Source organism: Stegodyphus dumicola, chromosome 4 (assembly GCF_044657685.1).
Source record: "Stegodyphus dumicola isolate Sdum_Otavi_A_Nest chromosome 4, ASM4465768v1".
Classification (NCBI taxonomy): Eukaryota; Metazoa; Arthropoda; class Arachnida; order Araneae; family Eresidae; genus Stegodyphus; species Stegodyphus dumicola.
This window is the reverse complement of record NC_140771.1, coordinates 152,605,168-152,629,603: the sequence shown is the minus strand read 5'-3', so window position 1 is coordinate 152,629,603 and position 24,436 is coordinate 152,605,168. Positions and strand designations below refer to the sequence as shown.

The 24,436-nt window shown below is 32.4% G+C and overlaps 1 protein-coding gene across 1 annotated transcript in view; it reads left to right on the top strand.

Moving 5' to 3' along the window:
• LOC118195768 (matrix metalloproteinase-2-like) overlaps positions 1-24,436 on the top strand; it is a 147,843-nt gene that overhangs the window by 21,338 nt on the left and 102,069 nt on the right. The window contains exon 2 of the mRNA XM_035367091.2: positions 23,730-24,025. Coding sequence (XP_035222982.1) covers positions 23,730-24,025 — 296 coding nt within the window. The remainder of the gene's footprint in view (positions 1-23,729; positions 24,026-24,436) is intronic.

Genomic DNA, 24,436 nt, shown 5'->3' with positions numbered 1-24,436 from the left:
TAACGCTGGCCTGCTGGCTGTACATTTTAGGGAAGATGAATAGATTTTGGTTTCCGATCAAAAAAGGTCACAGAGGTTAAAATATATTTGTTTTAATTCCCTTCCTAAAGAGGAAACAAAACTTCATTTGGGAATATGTCTCCCCTTCATCATTTTCTTCTCGTATTCAAATCAGGGAATGAGGTCGTTTTTAATTCGCTCTTTATTCAAATTAGGGGTCGTGAGAAAAAATGAAGCAAGCCACTGCAGACTCTCGTTTTCTTTTTAACGACTTCGGCGACTTTGATGAGCGAACTTATTATTTTCGCTTCCTTTCACAGCAGGAAACTAGTGTGCACCTAGGCCATGCCCGGTTTGTTGTTTGAACAGTTGACGGAAAAGGAAATGGCTCTTAATTTTGCTTGGTTGAGAAATGAGTCGTTACTAAAACTTGACTTACTAGTTCATTTAATAATTATTTTCTCAGGTGTTTTAAACTAATTGGATTATGCTTTAGAACGTTTTGCTTTTAACCTGTCGTAACAGTCATTTCAAGAAAAGTATCATTACCATTTGTATTAATTTAAATTACACTTGACAAAAGCAGTATAGAAAATTTCGGATACTCTTTTGTAATTGCATCTTATCTGGCCTTTAAAAATTCTTCCATTGTCCTCTACCATATTCAAAGATCATCTGAAGATTGTAAGCAAATTCCGAATATTCTACTTTCAAGATGCAATATTATACAAATAATCTATTATTCACAACCTTTTTTTTACACCTAGTAATATTTAGCGGATATCCGGACTAACTGGAGCCACAGTCCATCCGAATATTCGTAAAATTCGAATAATCTTACCATATTTTTCCCCTAGCTAACTAAGTTTTTAGTGTAACGGAAATGAGAGAATCTTGGTTTTTTCATTCATCGATTTTTATTTCAAGGTTACACAATTACAATAAAATAGTACTAGATTCTTAAATTAAAGTACAAAGCACAGAATTAAATAGCGCATTTTTTATTTGTTAGAATAACTAGATCATTCAATATTATATTTTCTATATAATGACATGCAGTGCATTAATTGCTTTTCTCAGGGACCAAAATCTAAGCTATATAGAGTCTGAGTTTACATATACAAGATTTCAAGTTGATCTAACCCATCGAATGCATAAAAGACAGCTGTGCATTTCTTTGCAGCTGTTTCTAAATATGATAATGTGCAACATATTATTAAAACGAAAAGTTACAGAATAATAAGAATTTAATGCTTAAGCCTTTATAAGAAAGCAAAACAAATATGTAAAAATTAAACTGTTGGTCGAAATTTATGATATTCTTGGTAGACGTTTTATATATTCTAATAATAGTAGATATTCTATTCTCAGCTCTTGATAGACATTCTATAAATTCTAAATCTATAATATTCTTGGTATACAATCTACAGTAAATCTTAGTAAACAAAAATTCTAAATCTTACGATCTATTAAACGAATTCAATGATAATCTATAATGATTCTATATCTAACAATTCGTAGCAGTTCTAATTCTTATTTGAGGTTTTGAATATATTTGAATTTTCATTTACTGATTTATCATTTTTCAGTAAAAACTAGCGCTGAAAAGTTGAGCACCTTTCATATTTAAATTCCTCATTAGAAATTAGCGTCTAATTCATTCCACCCCCAAATCACATTATTACCATGGTTTTTCTTTTCTTTTCTTTATGCAATTACTTATTGACGTGATGAGCTGGGGTCATGGTTAGCAAACTGGTTTATAGCAAAACCGCAAAAACTTTTGCTTTTTGCCTCTAAACCTTAAGTGATAGTCTGTTGTTATGCTGAGCGTCCGGCGCCAGTTAACCAAGGTGACGCACGCAGATACAGACGAGGAAAGCGAGCAAAACGATACTTTTCCTGGAGTGGACGTCTTGAGTGGAAAAGACGAGCACGCGACTGAGATAACCAAGAAAATAACAAATTGCTTCGTTGCCACTCAAATGCTTTTATCCAGAGTTATGAGGATTTTCTTTAATAGGCAATTCAATCAGAGGAACAAGTTTTTTTTTAGAACTCGGTAGATGCGGTGACGTAATGCAAAGTGACTAAATGTGTTGCTGCAAAAGTTGAAGTCTTTTGCCCAAAGAAAGATATTGCGTAATAATTCTCAGTAGTTTAACATTATAGGAAATATTAGCAATAGCTCTTTAAGATCGAAGTAAAATTTAAATTGCCTAAATGCAGTTTAAAATTTTTTAAATACATATTAAAGACAAATTCCTTCTGGTATAATGAAACTAGGTTTATTCTAATCATTTTACTAAAATAAAAGCATAAGAACGATAGAATGTAAGAGTTCATCGCAGTAAAAGAATTTCAGCCAGAAACAACACAAATAGGTGACCATTTTAAAATTCAATCAGATTGCCTTAAAAGAAGATGAAGTATTAAGAACTCTTAAATTGCATTGCAGGGTTAGGAGTTATAAATTAGAAAAAATAGATAAAAGGGCAGTGTTTTCTCTCTCTCGCGCGCGCTTTTTTTTAGCATTTCCGGTTCAGAATTAGCAGTACCTTACCAAAAAAGACATATTCTAAATACATCGAATTTGACGCAGTCTCTTAGTTTCATAAACCATGTAATCGAGCAGTAGCATTTGGAATTATGCCTTAAAAATCCATGACACAAACTAGGATTTTCTTTTCATTTTTCATAACAGCGCTGTTTGCTCGTATGTGTAATTGTTAACACAACAAACTTATATAATAAACTAGAACTACAAGGGCTTTCTCTTGTCCTCGACGTTTTTTTTCCCCCATCTAGTTTAGATTACTCATCTCACAATACTAGATTTCTTTTTCATATCATTTCTTCAGGACAGCCAAGTTTTTAATTCTCAAATAGCAGGCTAATGCTGTTCTTTTAAACTGCTTTCACGTGACTATCAAGCGACTTCTTATGTTTTTCTCCCATGTCAGAACTCGCTGGCAGAGCAGAAAAATTAGCCGCACAGTTTGGTTTTAAGTTTTTATCATTTCTAAACTTTTGATTTTTGCCTTTGCTTTCAGTTCTTTAATTTCTGTTGTTCGTTTATCGGCTTTTTTGAAATGTGTGTCTTTTACACACATTGTGTAGCTCTAAGTATTTTTTGAACATAATATAAATTATCTTTTACCTTAAATTAAATCATAACAATAAAAATACTTACTAATTTCTATGATATTAAATTAAGTAAGTAGAATAAAATTAAATAGAATTAAATCAAGGCAACAAAAAGTTAATGAGCTAGCTCTTTTCCAGTTCTTGGTAATGAGCATAATTAGAAGATGAATTAATTAGACTGAGAATTGGTATCAGTTATTTATCATTATTCCATTTGTCGACGTACGGAAAATTGATATGCCAAATCAACTCATTCTATGGTATAAAGATAAATAACACGCGGGATAATAGTTTTAGGAATTTTGTACGTTGGTTGGTGATTTTTAGTGCAATTATACGTGAAATTGTTGTATTTTTCTATAACTATATTGTAATTTCTATATTGTAACATGAAAATCTAGAGAGACGAAGTTTGGCGGGAAAGTAAGAATACAAGGACAAGTGTATTTAACATTGAGTAAAGGGCTATCTCGCTAATTTGGCAAGATATTGCCAAGCTGGCAACGGTTTTGACGACTAAATTTTGTCGCCAAATTTAGTGAGAAATCGCCCAAAGCCGCTACATTTGGCGACCATTTAGCAATATTTGTGTCCGGTCTCTGTGTAACTGTAATGGATCTTGTAGCTGAACAACTGTAATTGATGCTCTGTGTAGCTGTAACCGTACTTCGGCCCTCATATGCCTTCCAGTAATTTCGAGAAGCAAAAAAGACTAGAGAAATATCACGGCCGCCGGGTAAAAACTATATTATAAGACCGGAGAGTGCATCTGCTCTTAGTTGTGGTTGCAAGTTGTTAATTTAGCGTGAATTGAGTGCTGAGATATCTCAGAGATAGCTTCCTCTTTAGATTTGCTTTGCATTGCGTTGGGTTCACCGTTCTTAGTAGTTTGAAGTGTAATTACGATTGTACTCTGTGATACTGTGAAGAGTTATACGACTATATTTGTGTAAAGTTCCAGAACTGTAAAGTGTTATTTGATAAAATACATTTTACAAGCTATCATGAATTCTGTGGACATTCAACCTATTGCGAAACCCGTACGCACGCAATATTATCATGAAGAAATTTTTAATGTGAATTTGATTCGAGTAAGGAACTTCGGATCTGAACAGAGATATACGGTTGGACCTAACTATGTCCCATTTTATGCCATTGTGCCACGGCGCAGTAGTGTTTCTATATTTAACTCGGGAGTATTATATGAATCCTATACTAAGTACTTGATAGTTATCTTGTTTTGGTAATATCTTAGTCAAATTAACATTTAAAACACTAAGAATATGATCTCTAATCCAGAATCATAAATCTAGAATTCCTAGCTTAGCCGGCCCATCAACAGATTCAACTGTTAACTAAACATGCTACCAGTTACATCCCATGAAGGTACATACAAGGGAATATTATAAAATTTTCTTCAAACAAGAGTACAGAAGCTGAAGGTTACATAAAAAATTAACCATGTAAGGACTTTTCTCCTTCTTGACAGTCCGCCTTCGAAGTACGTGCGGCTATCAAATGGAAGGTTCGGATCCGAAGGAGGGCATTGTTTTTTTTCCCATGTTTTCTGCTTCCAAATAAAACCTAATAACTCTAAAACTATAAATGAACAATAAGCAATGTATGCTAAATTAGAGGGGGGGCGAGAAAGAAAAATCTGCTTGATCTAAGAGCTGAAGTACAATGTGACACATGGGGTTGCAATTAGATGATACTGGTGATCACAGTCACAGTACCGCTGAAACTGCAGCAGTGCTTCCTTTCTTTCGGGGAGCTTCTGCTGGATTATGATAAAAGTCATTAAACAAAAATATAAAGCAAAAAAAAAAAAAAAGTGTCGAGAAATTTTAATTCCCAATTGCGGCTGCGCCGTGCTGAAGATGCTTAAAGTTCAACGTTTTATAGTCCCGTGGTAGAAGTGAAGAAGATGTGTGTGTGAGAGAGGGAGAGAGAGAGAAGACTGTGTGTCCTCGACGTACGTGACTATCGACTTGTAGCTGTAATTGTCTTCAACATGATGGAGCGATATCGCGTATGGAATCCTGACATGGAAAGGAGCTGTCGAAGATTATAATGGAAATAGAAATCTAGCCGAATGTTCCAGAAAGCATTTATATGAAGCATCGTATGGAATTGTTTCAGCCAAGTACCTGACGCCATACCAGTCAAGTTAATCACTTGTTATCCATTCTTTCATTTTCTTCGTGTTATATTTATTCCCCTCTTGTCATAGGTGATATATCCCGTTCATCGGTCGTGTTAAGCTCAAGGAAAGCACCCGTTAAAGCTTACAGCACGTATGCTCTTTTGGTAAGGAGCCAAGTTTCACACTACGCAAAAACTGTCAACGTCAACCCAAATTAAAATTCAACACAAGCAAAAAAAAAAAAAAAAAAAAAAAAAAAAAAAGTTAGCCTGGCTATTGCATATTTTAAATATCGAATTTTTTTCGGTGTTTGGGGAAGTAGAGAATTTCAGTACCCCATCCCTAGATTTTTTTTCCATTCTGTTGCTATCTTAAAATCCTTCAGACTGTCAATATAGCACATAGAAAATATTAAAGATCCAATATATTACAATAACAATCTGTGAAGTCAGCATAGAGGTAACGATTCAAAAGTCTGTGAGTAAATTTTAAGAGATGAATAAGAGGTAGGGAAATTAAAAGAGTATAAATAAATAAATGCAAGAATTATATAAAGGAATAAAATATATATATTTTATTTATATATTTTAAAATATATATACAATTTTAATATGTAAATATAATTATATAATTATTTATATACTTTATATATCGTATTTAAAAATATATATATAATTATGTAAATAAAATAAATAAATGCTTTGAGCTGTTACTGGACGTATATATGAATGGAAGACACTGAGAAATAAAATAGGAATAACATTTTATTTTGTGTATTTTTACGATAATTGCATATATTACTTTTACGATAAGCATGCAGTTTTTGAATTTGACGCATCTGCTGTTGAAATTTCTCTTGTATGCGATATATTTTTACCTTTTCCATTTGCCGGCAATTACGGTCAGATGCATATTAGCTACTTCACTTCATTACTGATGGTATGCTTCATAATACAAGTGAAAAATTTATATTAATAGTGAGGTCAACGAAAAATAGCGGATTGTTATGTTGCTCATCTGTACCCTCTAAGATCGAAGTAGCCCCGATGGACATCACTTCCTAAAAGTAAACATCACTTCCTAAAAGTAATGTTCTTCGAGAGAAACTGGTTCATATGGTTCCATGTTAGAAGTAGAAGAAAATCGCGAAACTAGATACAACTAGCCCCTTCGGTTGGATTCTACCTACACATCTTCTGATATCCAGTATCAACAAATGTTTATCATCGATTTATTGCAATCATGTAAAAAGATAGTCTATTATGCTAAAGTTAGAAAAATCTATTTTAGTTTTTCTGTTCCAGATTCATTTAAATAGCTCATTAAATCTAGTTAGTTGAACAATTCATTTTCTATTTCATTAATGAAAAATGAATGAATTATTAATTCATTCATTTTTCTATTAATGAAAAAAAAAATATTTTAGAAACTTTCTATTTCACTTTTAAAGTTTGGTTAGAGTTTCAAAGCGTGGCTTTTATTTTAATACAAAAGTGATTATAAGGGTGAATATCTACACGTACAATTTTAAGTGTTCATTCTTTCTTGAAAACTGTGTTAACTTAAGTTTGTGTAACTAAAATTTCTACTTATTTCTTACTACACAATTAGGCAGGAGGTAGTCATCGCAATCGAAGTATGTATCTTTCTGGCCTAATAACTGACCCTTTCTCCGTTTCCTTCTTATCTATATCCCTCTCTGTGGGCAAGGGGTTATCGTATGGCTGATTTTGCTCAGTGAGAAGAACCGGTATCTCTTACCTCCCAACATTTCAGTTCGGTTTCGGAAACATCGGCGCCGAGCTTTCTCGCATCGATCCGCCGTTTCCAAGGAAACAGAACGCCTCTTTCTCTTACTTAGTTTATTCTGAAACGAGGCAGTCGCGTTTGTAGTCAAAGAAGAAAGGAACAGATACATTCGTTTTGTTCTCGTTAGGTCTAGGAAACATTCTATGCATATAAATTACACGTGTCTTTAAATGTTTAGAAAGTTTGATATATTACTGTGATAAGTGTAAAGTTTGTTCTTAAACGCGATTTTAATTGTGATTAAAAGCAACGCATTTTAATCTCCTGGACTTAAAATATAAATGAAGCCTCTCGAAGTGTAATTAAATATGAAATAGAAAATGAATTGTTCAACTAACTAGATTTAATGAGCTATTTAAATGACTCTGGAACAGAAAAACTAAAATAGATTTTTCTAACTTTAGCATAATAGACTATCTTTTTATATGATTGCAATAAATCGATTATAAACATTTGTTGATACTGGATATCAGAAGATGTGTAGGTAGAATCCAACCGAAGGGGCTAGTTGTATCTAGTTTCGCGATTTTTTTCTACTTCTAACATGGAACCATATGAACCAGTTTCTCTCGAAGAACATTACTTTTAGGAAGTGATGTTTACTACACCTTTTTTCTTTCCTACACTTATCAAGCAAGTAAATTTCGCCTGTTTTATCACAATTGGTATTTAGAACAGACTTTGCCAGGCATGGGAAATTTGAAAAGGCTACATCATCGGCTCTAAAGATTTTAACTAATGAAATATTATAAATCTATAAACTTAAACATAGCTTAATAATTAGATTCGTAAGTATGTAATAATCAGTCACAAATTAAAAATGATACGAAATTAGAATAACATAAATTTCCTATAAAAACAGATATACAATAATATGAAATAATTGCAATAATATATATATGCGAAAATGGAAATAAGCATTTATTAAGCTAATTTGCAATATTATACACATTTAAACATTGTTTAACATTATTAAACATTAATAATAATACCTAAAACGTAATATTAAATTGCCCCAAATTTAATGCTAAAAAATGCATTTCCACCTGATGCGATGAATGCATTGCATGCCTATGGAAAATTCTGCTCGCTTTTTTTACGTTGCAGGAGGGAAGAGGCTTTCTCTTTCACCTTGCAAGAGCAGATGAGTGCGTTCACGCCACACGTATTTTGTTGTTTTGTCCTTTTCTAGTATAATATTAACAAGTATTTAGTCAACAAGTGGAAATGAGAATTGTTTTATTATGCAAGTGTATTTGGAATATCAAGTTTCAAAAAGTAAAGCTTTCCTGCAGTGAAATTTTATCATTTTTCTGAATAATTATTGAATTTTTATAAATTTAATCAGAATACTTTTTCTACGAAAATAATCAGTACTATTATACCTCTTTAACAGTATATATTCGTTAACACGTAACTTAACACTTAACTTAAGTGGCAAGTTCATAAGTATAGTCGATGCTGACCGTTCTTGCATCCGCGTTAAGTTCACAGCTTTTACTGGTTTTTCAGATTCATAACTGTAATTATTATTTGTCAAGTTTCACGTGTTCCTGAGTTAATAATTTAAACTGTAGTACTTTGGGTTTTACTACAACTTACAAATCAAGTCAAGAAGTCATATCAATGTTTTTTATGAATGTTGCTGGACTAACAAAAAACTCACCTTACTTATGTTCTTATAGATATTTTGGTTCTAGATTTTTAAAAGCACATGAATAAATGTAAAATTTATCAGTTGCACTAAACATGATGATTTAATTTTCGTAACTAACATCTTAAATCGACGGATGTTTATCTTTTGGGGATATATTTAGGATGCTGTATCGTTCTTTGCAATAGTTGTCCGTAAACCTGCATCGCACTGTGCAAAACTCGTGTTGTTGGTACGGAGGAGATAGTAATAAAAGATACGCCGTAGGAAATACGGCAAAAAATATTATTAACGACTTTACGTTGATCTTTAAATAAGATAAGTCGCATAAAGCACTTGTACGTAAAACTTTTCTTTCATTTCATGTATTGTTTCTCTCTTTTTTTCAGCGGTGGATATATAAATTGAGGGGCAACCCACCAGTACTTTTGAGTACCCTTCATGTTTCGACATAAGGCATGCTTATTATTAGTTCTTAAAAAGTAATTAATTATTTGCGGGCTTTTCGCATTGCAATCTACGCGACCAAATGAAGCTATTTCAACTATGTTTTCCTAAATGCAGGAAAAAAAGTCGTTTGCAATAGAGTTTATCATTTTGAGTCATTCTATGCTTTTTCTCTCGTAATCAAAAGAACGCTCAATTGTGTAATCGCCAGCTGTTTCACTTCATTAAAAAATTTGAAAGAAATTGTAGTAGTTGCTAGAAAGAGACTAACTTTGGAGATTTATACCCAATCTCAGTATTTCGTCTTTTAAAAATGCATGTATTCAGGATTACTTTTTTTCTGAAAATTTTTATATCGTAAAATACGGATTCGATGCGATAGTAAAGTTTTAAAAATTTTTCAACAATTCTTATTTTGATGTTATATAAATGTCTAAGGCTTTGAATTAATGAGAAATTAATTGGGCCTTGCTGTAAGGTTTCTGTCATTTGCATTCTTATGTTTCCTTGTTTGCGTCATCTGAACAAATATGCTTTCTCTCGCATTAAGATCAGACTGGAATATGACGTTCTTTTTAAAAGGGAATAAAGCATTATAATGTAGACGTCTAACTCGATTGCGCCGATCAAGGACGTGTTACAGCTTTTGAAAACATATTTTTTTTTAACAAAACAATAGACGTCCAAACGCAGGTTCGTGTTTTTTTGCACGGTGTTGACGTTATGTAGTAAAACCATTTCAAAACTGAACATTTTAAATTTTTTCCAATAAAAGTCATATTTATGAACGTCTGTAATTTGAAAATTTATAAGCAAACTAATGCTTCTTATACCTATGCATTTCTCAACGGTTTTCTCCTTTTCATTCAAATGAACTTCGAAAATATTAGTGAATTTATAAATTTTACAAGACACAAAATTTTCCTCCAGATTATTTTCTGCATTAGTGTTTTTGAACTGTAGGAAACAGATTACAAAAATATCAGGCTGAGGTAGTTAAGATTAATTACCTTCTTTTATTTTATATAAGAGCATATACTTGGATTTATAATTGCTAGTTACTTTCTAAACAAAACTGCTCTTTTATTAAGTGACGGCTATATATAGATCGTGCAGTCAAAAAAAAAAAAAAAAAAAAAAAAATTCTTTAAAGCTAATATTAGAATCGCTAGGACGAATCTCGTTGTTGCAAGATCTCAAATCAAGGGCGTATTACGGCTTATATTTCTTACTTTGCACATCCTTGCTGTGCGTTTTTTTAGATGCAATGAACTGATAGTTATAATTAAAAGAAGTCAACTAACATTAAAATGAGTCACATGGACTCTCCCAGTAATGATTTTGACTTCCATTTTTGCACATTAACAGTACTATTTAATGATCGTTTCTCAAACTTTGTTTCGCCCTTTCACACACAGTTAAATTGCTCGTACATTTGTTTCACTTGACGCCCTGTAAGTAACGTCTAGTCTTTGATAATATTTCCGTTTCTCAACTTCGTTTTCCTTCCTTAAGTGTATTAAATCCCAGTTTTATGTATAAAAAGATTAATTTTTTTTCTCTCTCTCTTTCTTTAATGCTAAAAGTTAATCTTCAAGAAAATAGCTTCAGGACTACGTTACTTGTTAATTTTCCCCATGTGTAAAGTTAATGCAAACTTATTTCAAAGTTCTCGATGAAGGCATATCTACATGTAGGCCCTAAATGGAAGCATTAAAATTATCTGCATAACTGTTATATGGCAATATGTTTTATTGAGATTACTGCAAAGCACATTAGGAGTATCTGCTTAAGGGTGATGGTTTCGTGGAGGACTTTCTGAGGGAAACTGGCTCGTATGCACGATATATATGGGAAAAACCACGAAAACGCCCATGCAGCCATCATTGTTCGCCTGGAATCGGACTCAGATCAGAACTACCAGTGTTCGGTGACTACCGCTCGGCCACTGGTGGGCCTTTAGGTGACAATAATGATTTAATTTTGATTTTTTTCCAGAGTTTGAATAAATATTTGTATCTGGTTTCTATTTAGTTTGCTGCGAAGAAGAATTACAAACTTCATATTTAAATATTACGCCAAGCGAAAACTAACGTCATTTCCTATAGTCAATCGTAATGAAGCGTTAAAAACATCTGAGGACCAAGAGGTGTTGAGGTGTTGCTCAAATTCAATTGCCTTGTTTTTATGAGAAACAAGTCATGAAAAATAATAAGATGATTTTGGCGCCGCCTTCAATCTGGTACTGTAGGCCTTGGCATTTTGGCCCCAAATACTAATCAGCCCTCCATAATGAGGACCTATGGAAACTTGCTTTCACTCGCACTTACAAGAATGTAACCACAGGTCATCTGTTTGAAGTACTTTTCAAAAAATAATCTTTTAGTATCTGGGTAATAATAGATACTTGGTTATACTATTTATAGACGGTTTTACTAATTTTGCAATATTTTCAATACTTCTGTGATCATTTAAAGTTTGTCAGTCGGCTTTGCGCCACCTTGTATTATTTTTAATTTCTCAAGATTGCAGAAAAATATATTTTTTAAAAATTTAAGAGTTCAAACCATTTCAGGGATTTAAGAAAAATAATTCATATTATAAAATACACGATTTTTGATTCCAGTCTACTGTTTTCTTCTTAAATTATTCTTTTTAGTGCTTTATTTTCTTTTCCCTCTGAGAATGTTTAATAATATTTTATTTACAGGCTTAATTATATTTTGCCCTTTGAAAGCTATCTGAAGCTCGATCCCCATTTAGAGCTCATAATAAATTCCATCTTAACACAGCTTAGTTTCTGAAAATAGAATTGTCAGTGAAAGGATATCGAAAACGGCGAAGAGAAATAACTAAATAAATAAATTAATAATTAATAATTAAAGTTAAATAAAATGTAAGAAAAGTTAAAGTATTTATAAATTAATGATAATCAGAAAAATTAAAAATTCAGTGTTACTTATGCATAAATAAAAATAAAAATAAAAAAAAAGTAAATGAATGGTCATTAAATTAATGATAATGTGATACTATTCACCGAAGACAAAAGAACAGTTTTAAGCATTTTTCTTTCGATTAGATAATGTTGCCTATTTTTATTTCTAATTTATTTAGAACGTACTCGATTTGATGGGTAGAATCCATAAATATATCTATTCCATTTCGAAATGGAGGACTTTTCTCAATTCACTCTCTTCCTGAGTATCTTCCGAGGGAAAGGGCGGTTCAATTATACATTCAATAGTCAGTATTAAAGTCAGTTTTACTGGCTGATAAAAGAAATATTGCACTAAGTAACATACTTTTTTTTCATGTATTGCAACTCAGTTACATCAAGTACTGGAATTTATGTTGAATGGGGTGCCGGCTGGAATTATGATTTTGTTCAAAACTTAAAAATACCTGAGCTCAGCTTCTGTGGGATAAAACACCCCGAATAAACTGCAGAAAAATGGCAATAATTCTAATCAACTTTAACAGTCATATCATTATTACCATGAAAATATAACACTGTTTTTTCTTATGAAGCATTAAATTTAGTTTTTTTGATTTATTACAGTCAGTCATCGTGTTATATATAATCAGAAGTTATCACATTTTAGTGTTTAATAATAAAACAGAAATTTACTTTCTAGCAGTGTGATAAAGAAGAAGAGAGAGAGAAAGGGAATAAATTTTCTTCTGATTTCTTTTGAAAGACATGTTGTTGCAGGATTTTTTAATTATGCTACCTCTTAATCAGTTGAATGAGTCTCTTAATCAGTTGAAGGATATTTCGGAAGGCAGCTGGCCAGAATATGGAAATATCACTTCCCACAGACAAAGTAGGAATTTTATAAAACCTGCGCTTAGGAATGTTAATCAGCCTGATTTTGGAGGTTTTGCTTATAGATCCTGTGGCTCTACCTACGCAGATGAAAGGAATGTCGAGTTCGTTAACTCTTATAGTTTACTACTTTTAAATGTTACTACACTCTAGCATTATGAAGTTAAATATTCATGGAATTAATATTTAAGTCAAAACATCTAAATATTTTCATTATTTAAAAATTAAATAGCGTATTAAAATCTATAGAACTTACTATTTTAAATATAAATAGCCGTGTTCCTTTCCAGTACTTAGTGGGGTTTGGTAAAAAAGAGCAAAGAAATTAAATGCAAAGAATCTCGTGTAGAAATGCATGTTTTGAATAGTATGTGTTGTCCAATAGAGTGAGAGCCATAGGATCTCAGGAAATTATTTGTGTTGAAATGATTCTGTATGAGAAAACTTCGATTGACGAGATTAGTTAATCAATTATTTGGCTCACCAGCGACCGAGCGGTGAAGTCGCTGAACAGTGTTAGTTCATTCTCCGCGAACGAGGGGGCTGCATGGGCATTTTCGTGGTTTCCCCCCATGTGTAACTCGTATACGACTCAGTTTCCCTTAGAAAGTCCTTCACGAAGACATACCTTCCCTTAGTGACGGGAAGTAGAAGGTTTTATTAAAAACAGAACGCGATTTTTGTAGTTTTAGTGGACCTGGATCTCTAAGAGAGGTAGGTAATACCTCATAATGATTCTGAATATTAATTTTCTGGAGAGAATATGTTGCTTATTCCTAAAAATCTTGAAAAAAATCCTCTCCCTTCTAGAGCTGCTTTCATGAAAAAGGATTCTGAAAATACATATAAAATAAAATTGAAAAAAAATTCAATTTTTTCTCAAATAATTAATTAACTATTTATTTTTATAAAATTATATTGAAAAACGAGCCTTGAGATTCAGTTTTAATCATGTACTTCGCTTACGAGATGTAATTTGAATTTTAATAAACACAGGTTTATTTTTAACGACTGTGTCCTTAAATTTAATTTTCATTCATGCAGATTTCAAATTTTGCTTTAATTAAATATTTTTAATTATTATTTTTTTCTTCCTCATATTATGCTTATTTGAAGAATTTGGTAAATTCGAGATATTTAAGAATCTTAGTTTTCAGATTCAAAGTCATGCGGAATTCGTCCCATCTCTAGTTTTGGGTTCCACCTTACTAATTTACTAGAGCGAGTTTTTTTTTTTTTTTTTTTTTTCCAGCTGTGATTCAAAGCTAGAAATTAATCCTCTTTATACTGAATGATGATTAAATATATCAAAAAGAGTTGCAATGTTGCACATAGGTCTGTAACCTCAGCTTTGAGAAAGAGCGGTAACTCAAGAGGGCAAATGCCTCATAACCTGAGGACGGAAATGTTCTTCGCTTCCTACCAGCATCCCATTTACCACTAAAACACTAAATAATATTATTTCATTCAAAAAAGATGACTGTGATACTAGGGGTGGAGTCAGTGAGCGGAAATTAGTGGTTTAAAACGTCACGAGGAATTCACTATCACGCTAAATGGCCAACACTGTGCATTGTTGTAGCTGAGACTACTATTGTTCTTTGATAGCATTGAAATGCCCCTCGGTTACAGAGAAACAACTATGGTATAACTAAATGAAATAAAAAAATGCATTTTAAAGAAATGAAGGCAAAGAATCATACACAAAAGCGATATGCATGTGGCGACGAAATTGGACACGCTGTCCAATTGAGTGGGAGTCACAAGGAGGGCTTTGTAACTCCTTTTGCTCTGTCATTTTTGAGGGGAAGAAAGAAAATAAGGGCTTTTGTTGTCGGGGACTTAAAGCTGTGATATTCTCACGGGTTCACTTCACCACTTTGACAAATATGAGGCATTTAACCAAAATACAGAAAAGAAAGAAACTGTAGGGTTCTGCTGCGGCTAGAAGCTTGTGTCAATGTCTTGCAAATCATACTACGTTGTAAGCGAGTTATTAGTCTGAAATAAATTACTAAATCTTAAGAAGGTTGAAATAATGTTTTTATTCAACTGTTAAATGAACAGAAGGCGCTACTTGTGCGACAAACGAGCCTTTGCTACTTGCAGGTATTTAAATTAACATTTAAACTTATTTGAAGTTAAATTCAGATGTAGGTAACGTAATCTGAAACTACACACTCAATACACTACTTGAGCTGGCTCAGGACAATTAACGGCATGTATTTTAAACGTCGACTAGCGAGATGCTAAAGCTGTAACAAAATTTGACAGAGCGATAGAAGGTAGCTGCAACGTGAGCCTTCCAGAAACTGTGATCCTAAAACGTTCAAATTCTCGACCTAAGCATACAGCAACTAATTTCCATTTTGATGAGGGCGACAGAAAAAATAACTAAATTCAAATCATAATAACTAGTTTATCAATACAAAATTCTTCAAAAGCAAGTACTGAGAGTTGCGAAGTTCATATATTACATATTCTGTTTCGAAGCCGAAAATTAATGAAGTACAAAAGAAAGAAAAAAAAAAAAAAAAAAAGAACCCGGAAAGCTTTCAGATTTTATAATACGCCGAAAGGGGCTCCTTTTTTAACGTTTTGTGTGTTAATTTATTTATTAAATTTCATATTTTTCCCACTTAAAACATAAAATTCAATTCAGCAATATCACTAAATAAATTAAAAAGAGCATATCTTTAGAATTTCCGATATACAGTCTGGCGCGCTGGATATAAAAATGTCTTCCCCCCGTAGAGTGTTGCCACTGCTCGCTTTGAAATTGTAGAGTTTGTTTATAAAATATTCGTTAAAAGTTTACAAAATATGAAATAGATAATAAAACAAATTCCGAATTCCTAATTTGGACTTCCAGATGCACATATCCGGATGCAGAAGTATGTTATTCAAAATTGCATGGCTCTAGGTACCGTTGTTTTACCACAATGCGAAAAACATACATACATTTATGCAGATTCTTCATCATTTAATTTCTTTAAATGTAATACAGGGCGATAATATTTGGTGGCAAGAATTTGAAAAGTGATTCAAATTTTTCAAATTTTTAAAGTTTTCGACGCAAAATGCCAAAACGAAATTAATAGTCCTTCTGGGCTAACGCCCTTTGGGCTAAAAAAAAAGACTTTAAGAAAATTGTTTTGGCATGGTTAGGCCTACATTCCTAGGCCTATGTTTTAATGACAAGAATTTATTATTGAAAATAGTATGTAAGAAGTATACTTCAATGTGTACGAGAAAATTATTTTGGCATGGTTAGGCCTACATTCCTAGGCCTATGCTTTAATGAAAAGAATTTATTATTGAAAATAGTATGTAAGAAGTATTCTTCAATGTGTACGAGAAAATTATTTTTATTTTAAATGTTTCTGTATATGCAAAATATATGCAAAACATTTACATCTCTATCAGCTTATGATGTGAAGTTTTGTGATAGAGTGCACAACGTATCACACTAAATAAATATTGAAAATAAAGTAAGTTGTAGTGGCTTACCTCACTTGTCTTGACAGTAATATCAGAACAAGCCCACGAAATTCGGGGTGGCAAGGAATGCAAGATTGCACCTGTCGTTAGCAAGAGCCTTGGGCGCCATACAGGTGACAGTATGACTTCGCTGAGTTCCGCCCCCAATTTTAATGGAGAGCATCTGGGGGAAGTGGCCCATGGGTCTCCCATCCCTCTTTCCCTACCACCAACCTCTCGAGAGGACTTTCGGCTCGCGACATGGTTAGGGAGCTTCCATGCCGCACAGACACTATACATTTACAAACATCCACGTCTTCTCAGGGATTCGAACCCGGGCCCTTCGATACCGCAGTAGACTTCCCTAAACATTATACAGTCTAAAAGGGTGTGTTTTATAACTCTGTTATACTAATTGGTTAACATATATAGAACTGATTGATAGATCTGATATAAGTACTCATCATAGCTATAGATAGATATTTTGCATTCAAAGTATAATGAGTATAACGTTGTTGAATGACGTCCATGCAATAACGTTGTTAAGAGTAGACATTAACACAGGTAGATATAAAATTTATTAACGATTTAACTTTCTCTGGGAACCTCCAATGCAACGTATTAGTATTGTTGTTCTCGACTACTGAAACTGTAGCAGATTGTTATTTGATTGTGATGAAAATGGGTGCTTTTATGACTGAAATTGGGTGCTTTTTAAAAAGATAGACAGGAACATAAAACGCGTTAAAAAGAACGCTTTTTTTAATGTTTAACTTAATTCCAAAGAAACTACTGTCAGCAATAATATTTGTGTTTATATGGGCTAAATTTTAAGTTGAATTTCTTTGTTTTTTTTCTAATGACACTATAAGAAATTATTTTCTTTGTGATAGTGCCATAACTCTATTAGTTTTATCAATGATATGATTATTTTACTAATTAGAATTATTGTTCTGCAAAGTATTTAATATTTACAGAGCCCTTATACCTACAGTATTACAACTGTTTTCATAAAATTCTAATTTATTTTAAAGACCTTTTTATTTGAGAGTATATATCTAAAAACAATGTTTAAGAAAATAAAGCGAATTTTTCTTTAATTTTTCTTCTCTTATCTTTTAAGGCTAGGAAAGAATGTAAGAAAATTAAGTGTAACTGACAGTTTTTTGATAGAGTTAGAATTTATATTTTGTTTCAATAGTTTCGTCAGAAAACAAAATAAATTGAACACTTGATATTAGATTCTTCACTGGATAAAAATGATACATACTTTGTATAAAATGCAATACACACAGATCTGTTTGAAAATCCGAGCAAATTATAAGACATGGTTTAGCCTTTCTTTGCAGTTTCTTGATTATGAAACAAAATATTTTTAGCACATTTTAGCACATTTATACAGAAGAACAAGCGTATGATATGATAGAAAACTTTCACAGCTTTTGACAGATTCGAAAAACTTAGTATCATGACGAGTTCTATCTGCTATTGGTTTCTATTTTATTAGTTCGCTGCCCAGAGTTACACATGAATTTAAATTATTCCTAAAAATATTGTATTTGCCTGAAAAAATCTTGCGTAGAAAACAGGAAAAATGAACACATTAAAGCCAAAAATTATAGACTAGAGCTGAATGATTGATTTGATGCGTGAATTCTCAATAAGAGAGAGGATATTCATATTTCAATAGAGAAAAAAAACCCGGAAATGGCTTAACAAATACAATGCATGCAATCCTTTTACTTAGCATATGATTAATTATTAATGGAAATAATGCTCCCCTGAAGGTTTATGTCATAAAGAGAATTAATTTGCCTCATGAAATAACCCCCCTTGATAAGTTTCGCAGACACTATTCAATGCTATGATACTTTGATACATTGATGTATATGCTGCTTTGCTAATACTCATTTCTATTTGACAGCTATTATGGGCATATTTACTGTACCAAAAGTGATATATATTTTATTTGAACAGAGAGCAATGACGCATGTGGTGTTCTAGGAGTTGTGAGAAATAGACAGCGTGAGGACAGAAAGTAATGTTTTAGCGGTTGAACGGTTAAATAGAAAAGAGCGTTTTGTAAAGTAATATTCCACCCACAAATGAGAAAATAATTGATAAATAGCTTGTGTTGTAGGAAATAGCTTGATGTTATGATACTATAAGCATTATATTAATGGAAGTAGTACAAATATTACTAATTTAGTATACTGTTACTTAAACTATGTGATGTATTTAAACTATACGTTAATTCGTCTCAAAGTATGCTCAGTTTACTAATTATTAATATCTTCATTTTCCCAATACTGAGAGGTATATCGAAATTTCTCGAAATTTAGAATTAAAGAGATTCAAAGAATTTTGGGATTTTCAGAAGAGTCAATCCATACACATAAACCACAGAGAAAAATATTAATTTATTTCTTAGCGTGTATTGTTGAAAAGTCATTCTCAAGACCATCGCTCACAGCGTTTCAGAAGTGTTTTGGATACTTCTGTTATACTATCTGACTGTACATTGTTGAAAACCAGGCTATGTTACCAGAACGATGTCCATTTAAGTTATGATTCTAAGATTCGGAATGCAGCATGATGTTGTTAAACTTCTGAAAGTTCTAGAAGCATCATAAATATTACTAATTTAGTACATTGTTGCATTACGCTATGCGATGTATTTAAACTACACATTTGGTATCAAGCGGAATGAAAATCAAAAATACGTCTTGTAATGGAATAGATAGCTCAAGTAAACATTTTAAGAACTATGAGGAAACTAAATCTTGAAGCAAAAGGAAGAATATATTTGTTTGGACAACATCCAAGTGATCTGTTGACGGTTGTTTGGCCACGTGTGAATGAAAAATCTAGTACTGAAAAAAAGAAAAGGAAAGGGGGTAGAGTATTATTTCCTTCTTCTCTCTTTTTTTTTTTTTTTTAATTCGTAAGAATTCTACTATGCCATGTCATGATATTTTGCTATGTTCATGAATATCTACTTTGATAATGCCCATTCCCATTTCACAGCTATTATGGAAATAATAATTATTGTATCAAGAGAAACATAAACTTCATTTGAACGGAGAGTGATAACGCACATGGTTTTTTGGGTGTATGAAAAGTAGATATCATAAGGCAGAAATCATAAGGTGGGTATCATAAGGTAGATATCATAAGGCAGTTTTAGTATTTAGAAATCGACGATGAAATATGTGGCTTTTTTGATTTTTTTTTTAACTTTTTGCTGGAACCTTAATTTTATTTGGTGTGATACAAAGTGAAGTAGATTGACACTTGCAATGTCATATATGTTACAGATGAAATCCTTCACTTAAATTTTCATGTTATTTCTGAAATCATAACCGATATTAACTATTTAATGTGGAATGTATTATTAAATAAGGACTTTCAGAAAGGAAAAATAGGTAGCTGTACTTTTTTTTATACAATTAGCTCACCTTTTCTGATTTATAAAACTAAAAGTTGCAATTTTAATGAAAATAATAGGTTTTGCAGAAAGAACTAATGCAGCATAAATAGTAATTGGTATCAAGTTCAGAATATTCATAGGTACAAACTTCTTGAAATTATGCAATTAAAACTAATTTCTCTTTGCGTTTTTTTTTTTTAAATGTAATTTTGAAAACACAACGATCAGTGAAAAAATTTGCATATTTACCAAAAAAAAAAAAAAAAAAAAAGTTTTGAAATGTCTACTTTATTTAAAAAAGAGATAACAACGTGTTATATATTTATTATATATAGTTTCAGTTTTAAGTGATAAAATGTCTGTTGCTTTCTATTAGAATATTTTTTAATGTGCGAAATCATGAATTCGGTTTGTTTTAGATGTTAGAAACGTCTACAATTTAGTTTCTCCATTTTTGTTTTGTCTTTCTTTCATACATTACTTTATTAAATATTTATCATTCAGTTTTGCTATTCCAAGAAGCATAATGTATTTCTTTATTATCCACATGATCTGCAACACAGATAATTCTCAGGCGCATTGCCATTAGACGTGGCATAATATCTTTAATTTATTTAAGGGCCTGTGTATAAACACTGTATATTATTAACCATACAACTACATACAATTAGTTTAATCATCATCATTTTCTTGTGAAACTTTTAGCAATTTCTTGTGGCCCAATGGGAATCTAAAGATCCTGAACTGAGGTAGTTATTCTAAGGAATAGCAAAATTTCCGTGAATAGAGGAGAATGTAATACTGAATTCGAAATCACTAAAATCTTTCAAAAGGACCTTATGAGCATTTTTTTTTTCAAACTATGCATTTTACATTCTTATTGTGTACAGAGAAGAAAAGGGAATTATTCTTTGTTTTAAGATGGATACACTTTCTTTTATCTTCCTAGACTATCCATGGCCAGGAATGCTAAACAAACAATAAGCCAGCTAAACACTGAAAGCTCAACCCAGGCTCCAATCTTGGTAAATAGGTTTATTGCATAAGCGCTTTCGTCTTTTCCTCGTATGTAACGCGAACACAAGGTAGTTTTCCCTCGAAGATCCTCTACAAGCGCATTCCACCTCTGAGATAGATCCAAACACCGCTGACCCCCCCCCCAAAAATAATAATTAACTAATAAAAAGAAATCTGCGCATGTTAATATTTTGAAAGCTCTTTTTCCGCTAAACAGTTACAATATTATCTTTTATCCAATTTTATAATGAGTTCCAACATTCTTTATTTGCTGGGGTATAACATTTTGGAAAAGTTTGTGATGTGCGATAAATTAAAACGTCTATAATTAGTTTTATTCCATATATGTATATTATAATATTTTTCAATGTATTATAATATTTATTTACAAACATTTCTACTTTTCATGTTGTAGTTCTCGTATTCTTTATCGTAATCAAAACAGTTCAAACCAATCAAGAGTTCTTCCATTTCTTTTCTCTTCTTAATACAAATGCTTTAATTTTAAAGTTGCTTTAGAGCAGCGGTTCTCAACCTTTTGACTAACGCGTACCATCTAAACACAAAATGAAAACCTTTAGTACCATCACTAACAAGTATTACTACCATCACCACTCTTGAAAAAAGCTCAGATCGCATACATTTACGAGTGTTAGAGAAAAAACTCAATCAGGATTTTGGGGTTTCAATTTTTGAATTTAATAGTTAAAAATACTTTGCTTCTTTTGCGTTCCCCCTATTTTCTCTTGCGTACCACCATGGTACATGTACCATCGGTTGAGAACCCTTACTCTAGAGGCTTTAAACTGGTATTAAATGTTGTTAGTGAAATTTTATTTTAAATAGAACAATTATTTCTTATAATTAGGTTGACAAGAAAGTAATTTTGTATAGTACAAGGAGATAGCGTTATGTTCGTTGTGTTATTATTTTGTCTATCTTATAATTTTTTTCTTTTGAGATTAGGTTTTTGACACTTTTGGACTATTATAGAAACAAATTCCGTGTACTTTTATCTACAGTTGTAATTGCTGTTATGACCAACCAGTTTGAACATGGAGTGAAAAAATAAATCTTTTCGACATATTCTACTTTTTTATGATTATAAAGGCAAGAACGTGGCTGAGGGTCACAGAGAGATATGTCAAATTTGTAATGTTGATTGCTTATCATAACGCATGTCCAGAACTGATTTAAAACATTTTCATTCTGGAGGACTTAGAGATTCCGGAGAGATTCTTCAAGATTTGAGCCACTTGAAGATGATTAACGTTCTAGCCAAACTTCTGAAGTTGATAATGATAAAATTATAGCTATAATTGAATCAAGTCGTTATATAACTGAGCAAGGGGTTTCAGAAAGGTTAAATGCATCACACATAATAATTTAAACTCACATAAGATATCCTGGACTCGTCAAGAAGCTCGTTGGTTGGGTTCCGCATGAATTGAAAGAGATTCACTTAACACAACGAATCAATGCACATTTCAAACATAATGCAGTCTACCCATTTTTTAAATGAATTATCATTGATGATGAAAAATGGATTGTCTACAATAACATTAATCGAAAAAATCATCGTCCAAGCATGATGAATCAGGACAAATCATATCTAGATCTTAATTGCATCACAAAAAGATCATGCTATCAGTTTGGTAGGATTACAAAGCTGTTGTGCATTTTGAGCTGCTTCCAAGGAACCAAACGATCAACTCAGATGTGCCAACAACTTATTAAATTGGAGGAAGCAAACAGAAAAGGCCAGAATTGGCAAATCACAAAACAATCGTATTCCTCCACGACAATGCGAGGCCTCACACACCTTTAGCAACACGTACTAACTTAGTGGAGTTTGGTTTGGAAGTGATATCGTCTCCCCGACCTTGCACCATCGGATTATCATTTATTTCGATGTTTACAAAAATGGAAAAAATTGAGTAATAACGATAATCTCAAGTTGCATTTGTCTTTTGAGTTTTTTTGCCGATAAAGACCAGAAGTTCTATGAGAGCAAATTCATGAAATTACCAGAAATATGACAAAAAGTCATCGGGTAGAATGGAAGATATTTGGCTGATTAAAGATTATTTTCTCTAGGAAAAATTGAGTTTTATTTCACACACAGAAAAAGCAAAGTTACTTTCTTGCTAATCCGATAAATCCATAGCTAATTGTATAGTGACATTGTCAAAACATCAGAATGATCCAGCAAGTTTGGAAACCTGGAAAATGAAAACTCATCTGTATTCCGTGCACGACCCAAGCACATAAACATTCATAAACATTCTACTTGTCAAACCGTGAGAAATATGAAGCCAATCAAGCCTAACGGCACAATTTGTAATTACGGAACACTTGCTTGTAGTGCTGTTATTACGGTTATTTTGGATACTCTACAAGTATATTTCACACACACACACACACGTATATATATATAAATTTGGCGCAGATGCAGCGTCTATCTCTTTTTCATGTTTCTTCATTGCGAGATTTATACTTCCTTGAAGTTCTCAGAGAAACCGTAAAATAATATCAGATTACTAACAACTATGCGAAATAAAATGGATAATCAACTTAATCATGCAATTTACAGATACATTGTTACTTATGACAGAGATTTAGGAATTCCGTATAACAATAATTAAGACTCCCATTTAATCACATTTTGATATATTTGCTTATATTAAATATTAATATAATTATAATTCTTTACATATACTATTCAACGTTGCTCGCATCTTGTGCTGACTCTGATCTTTGCTATCTTTTTCAGACGGAGCCACCGGACCGGGAGCGCTGGGAGTCAGTAGAGAAATATTTGGATCAGTACGGCTACCTATCTTCATCTCCTCAAGGGGTGGCATATCTGAGGACAGAAGACAAGTGGAAGGAAGCAGTTCGGAGTATGCAGAGGTTCGGTGGCTTGCCTCCCACAGGCAATGTTGACGAGCGCACCCTCGCTCTTTTAAGACGCCCCCGTTGCGGCATGCCGGACTTGTCGCCTGGGGAGAGAGTGCGACGTTACGCAATACAAGGACAGCAATGGAATAAAAAGGATCTCACTTGGAGGTAAGAATGATTGTTTTTATGTAATAAATATAGTTTAAGTTGGACTTAAAAAAAAAAAAAAAAAACTTTGTATCACCTGATTGTGTTCCTAACATTCTTAGCTATCCTTGTCAATAAAAAGAAAATATGTTGATCCCAATTTTTGGGTATAATGATAATCCACTTGTTTTCAATGTCTTCAGGATGAAAAAATGCCTTGACTTCAATATCTGACGCGCTCTTTCCCTCCTTGACTACCCTTGTAAACAATTATTATTAATCTCCATATTATCCAATAATAATCTCCAATATTAATCCATTGTAATCTCCAGTGTTAATCTTCATGTTCATATAGAGCCCATCCACGGCCGAGCAGTAAGCTGCTGAGCTCTGATAGTTCAACTCATGTTCAAATTCCGGCTAACGGGTTTG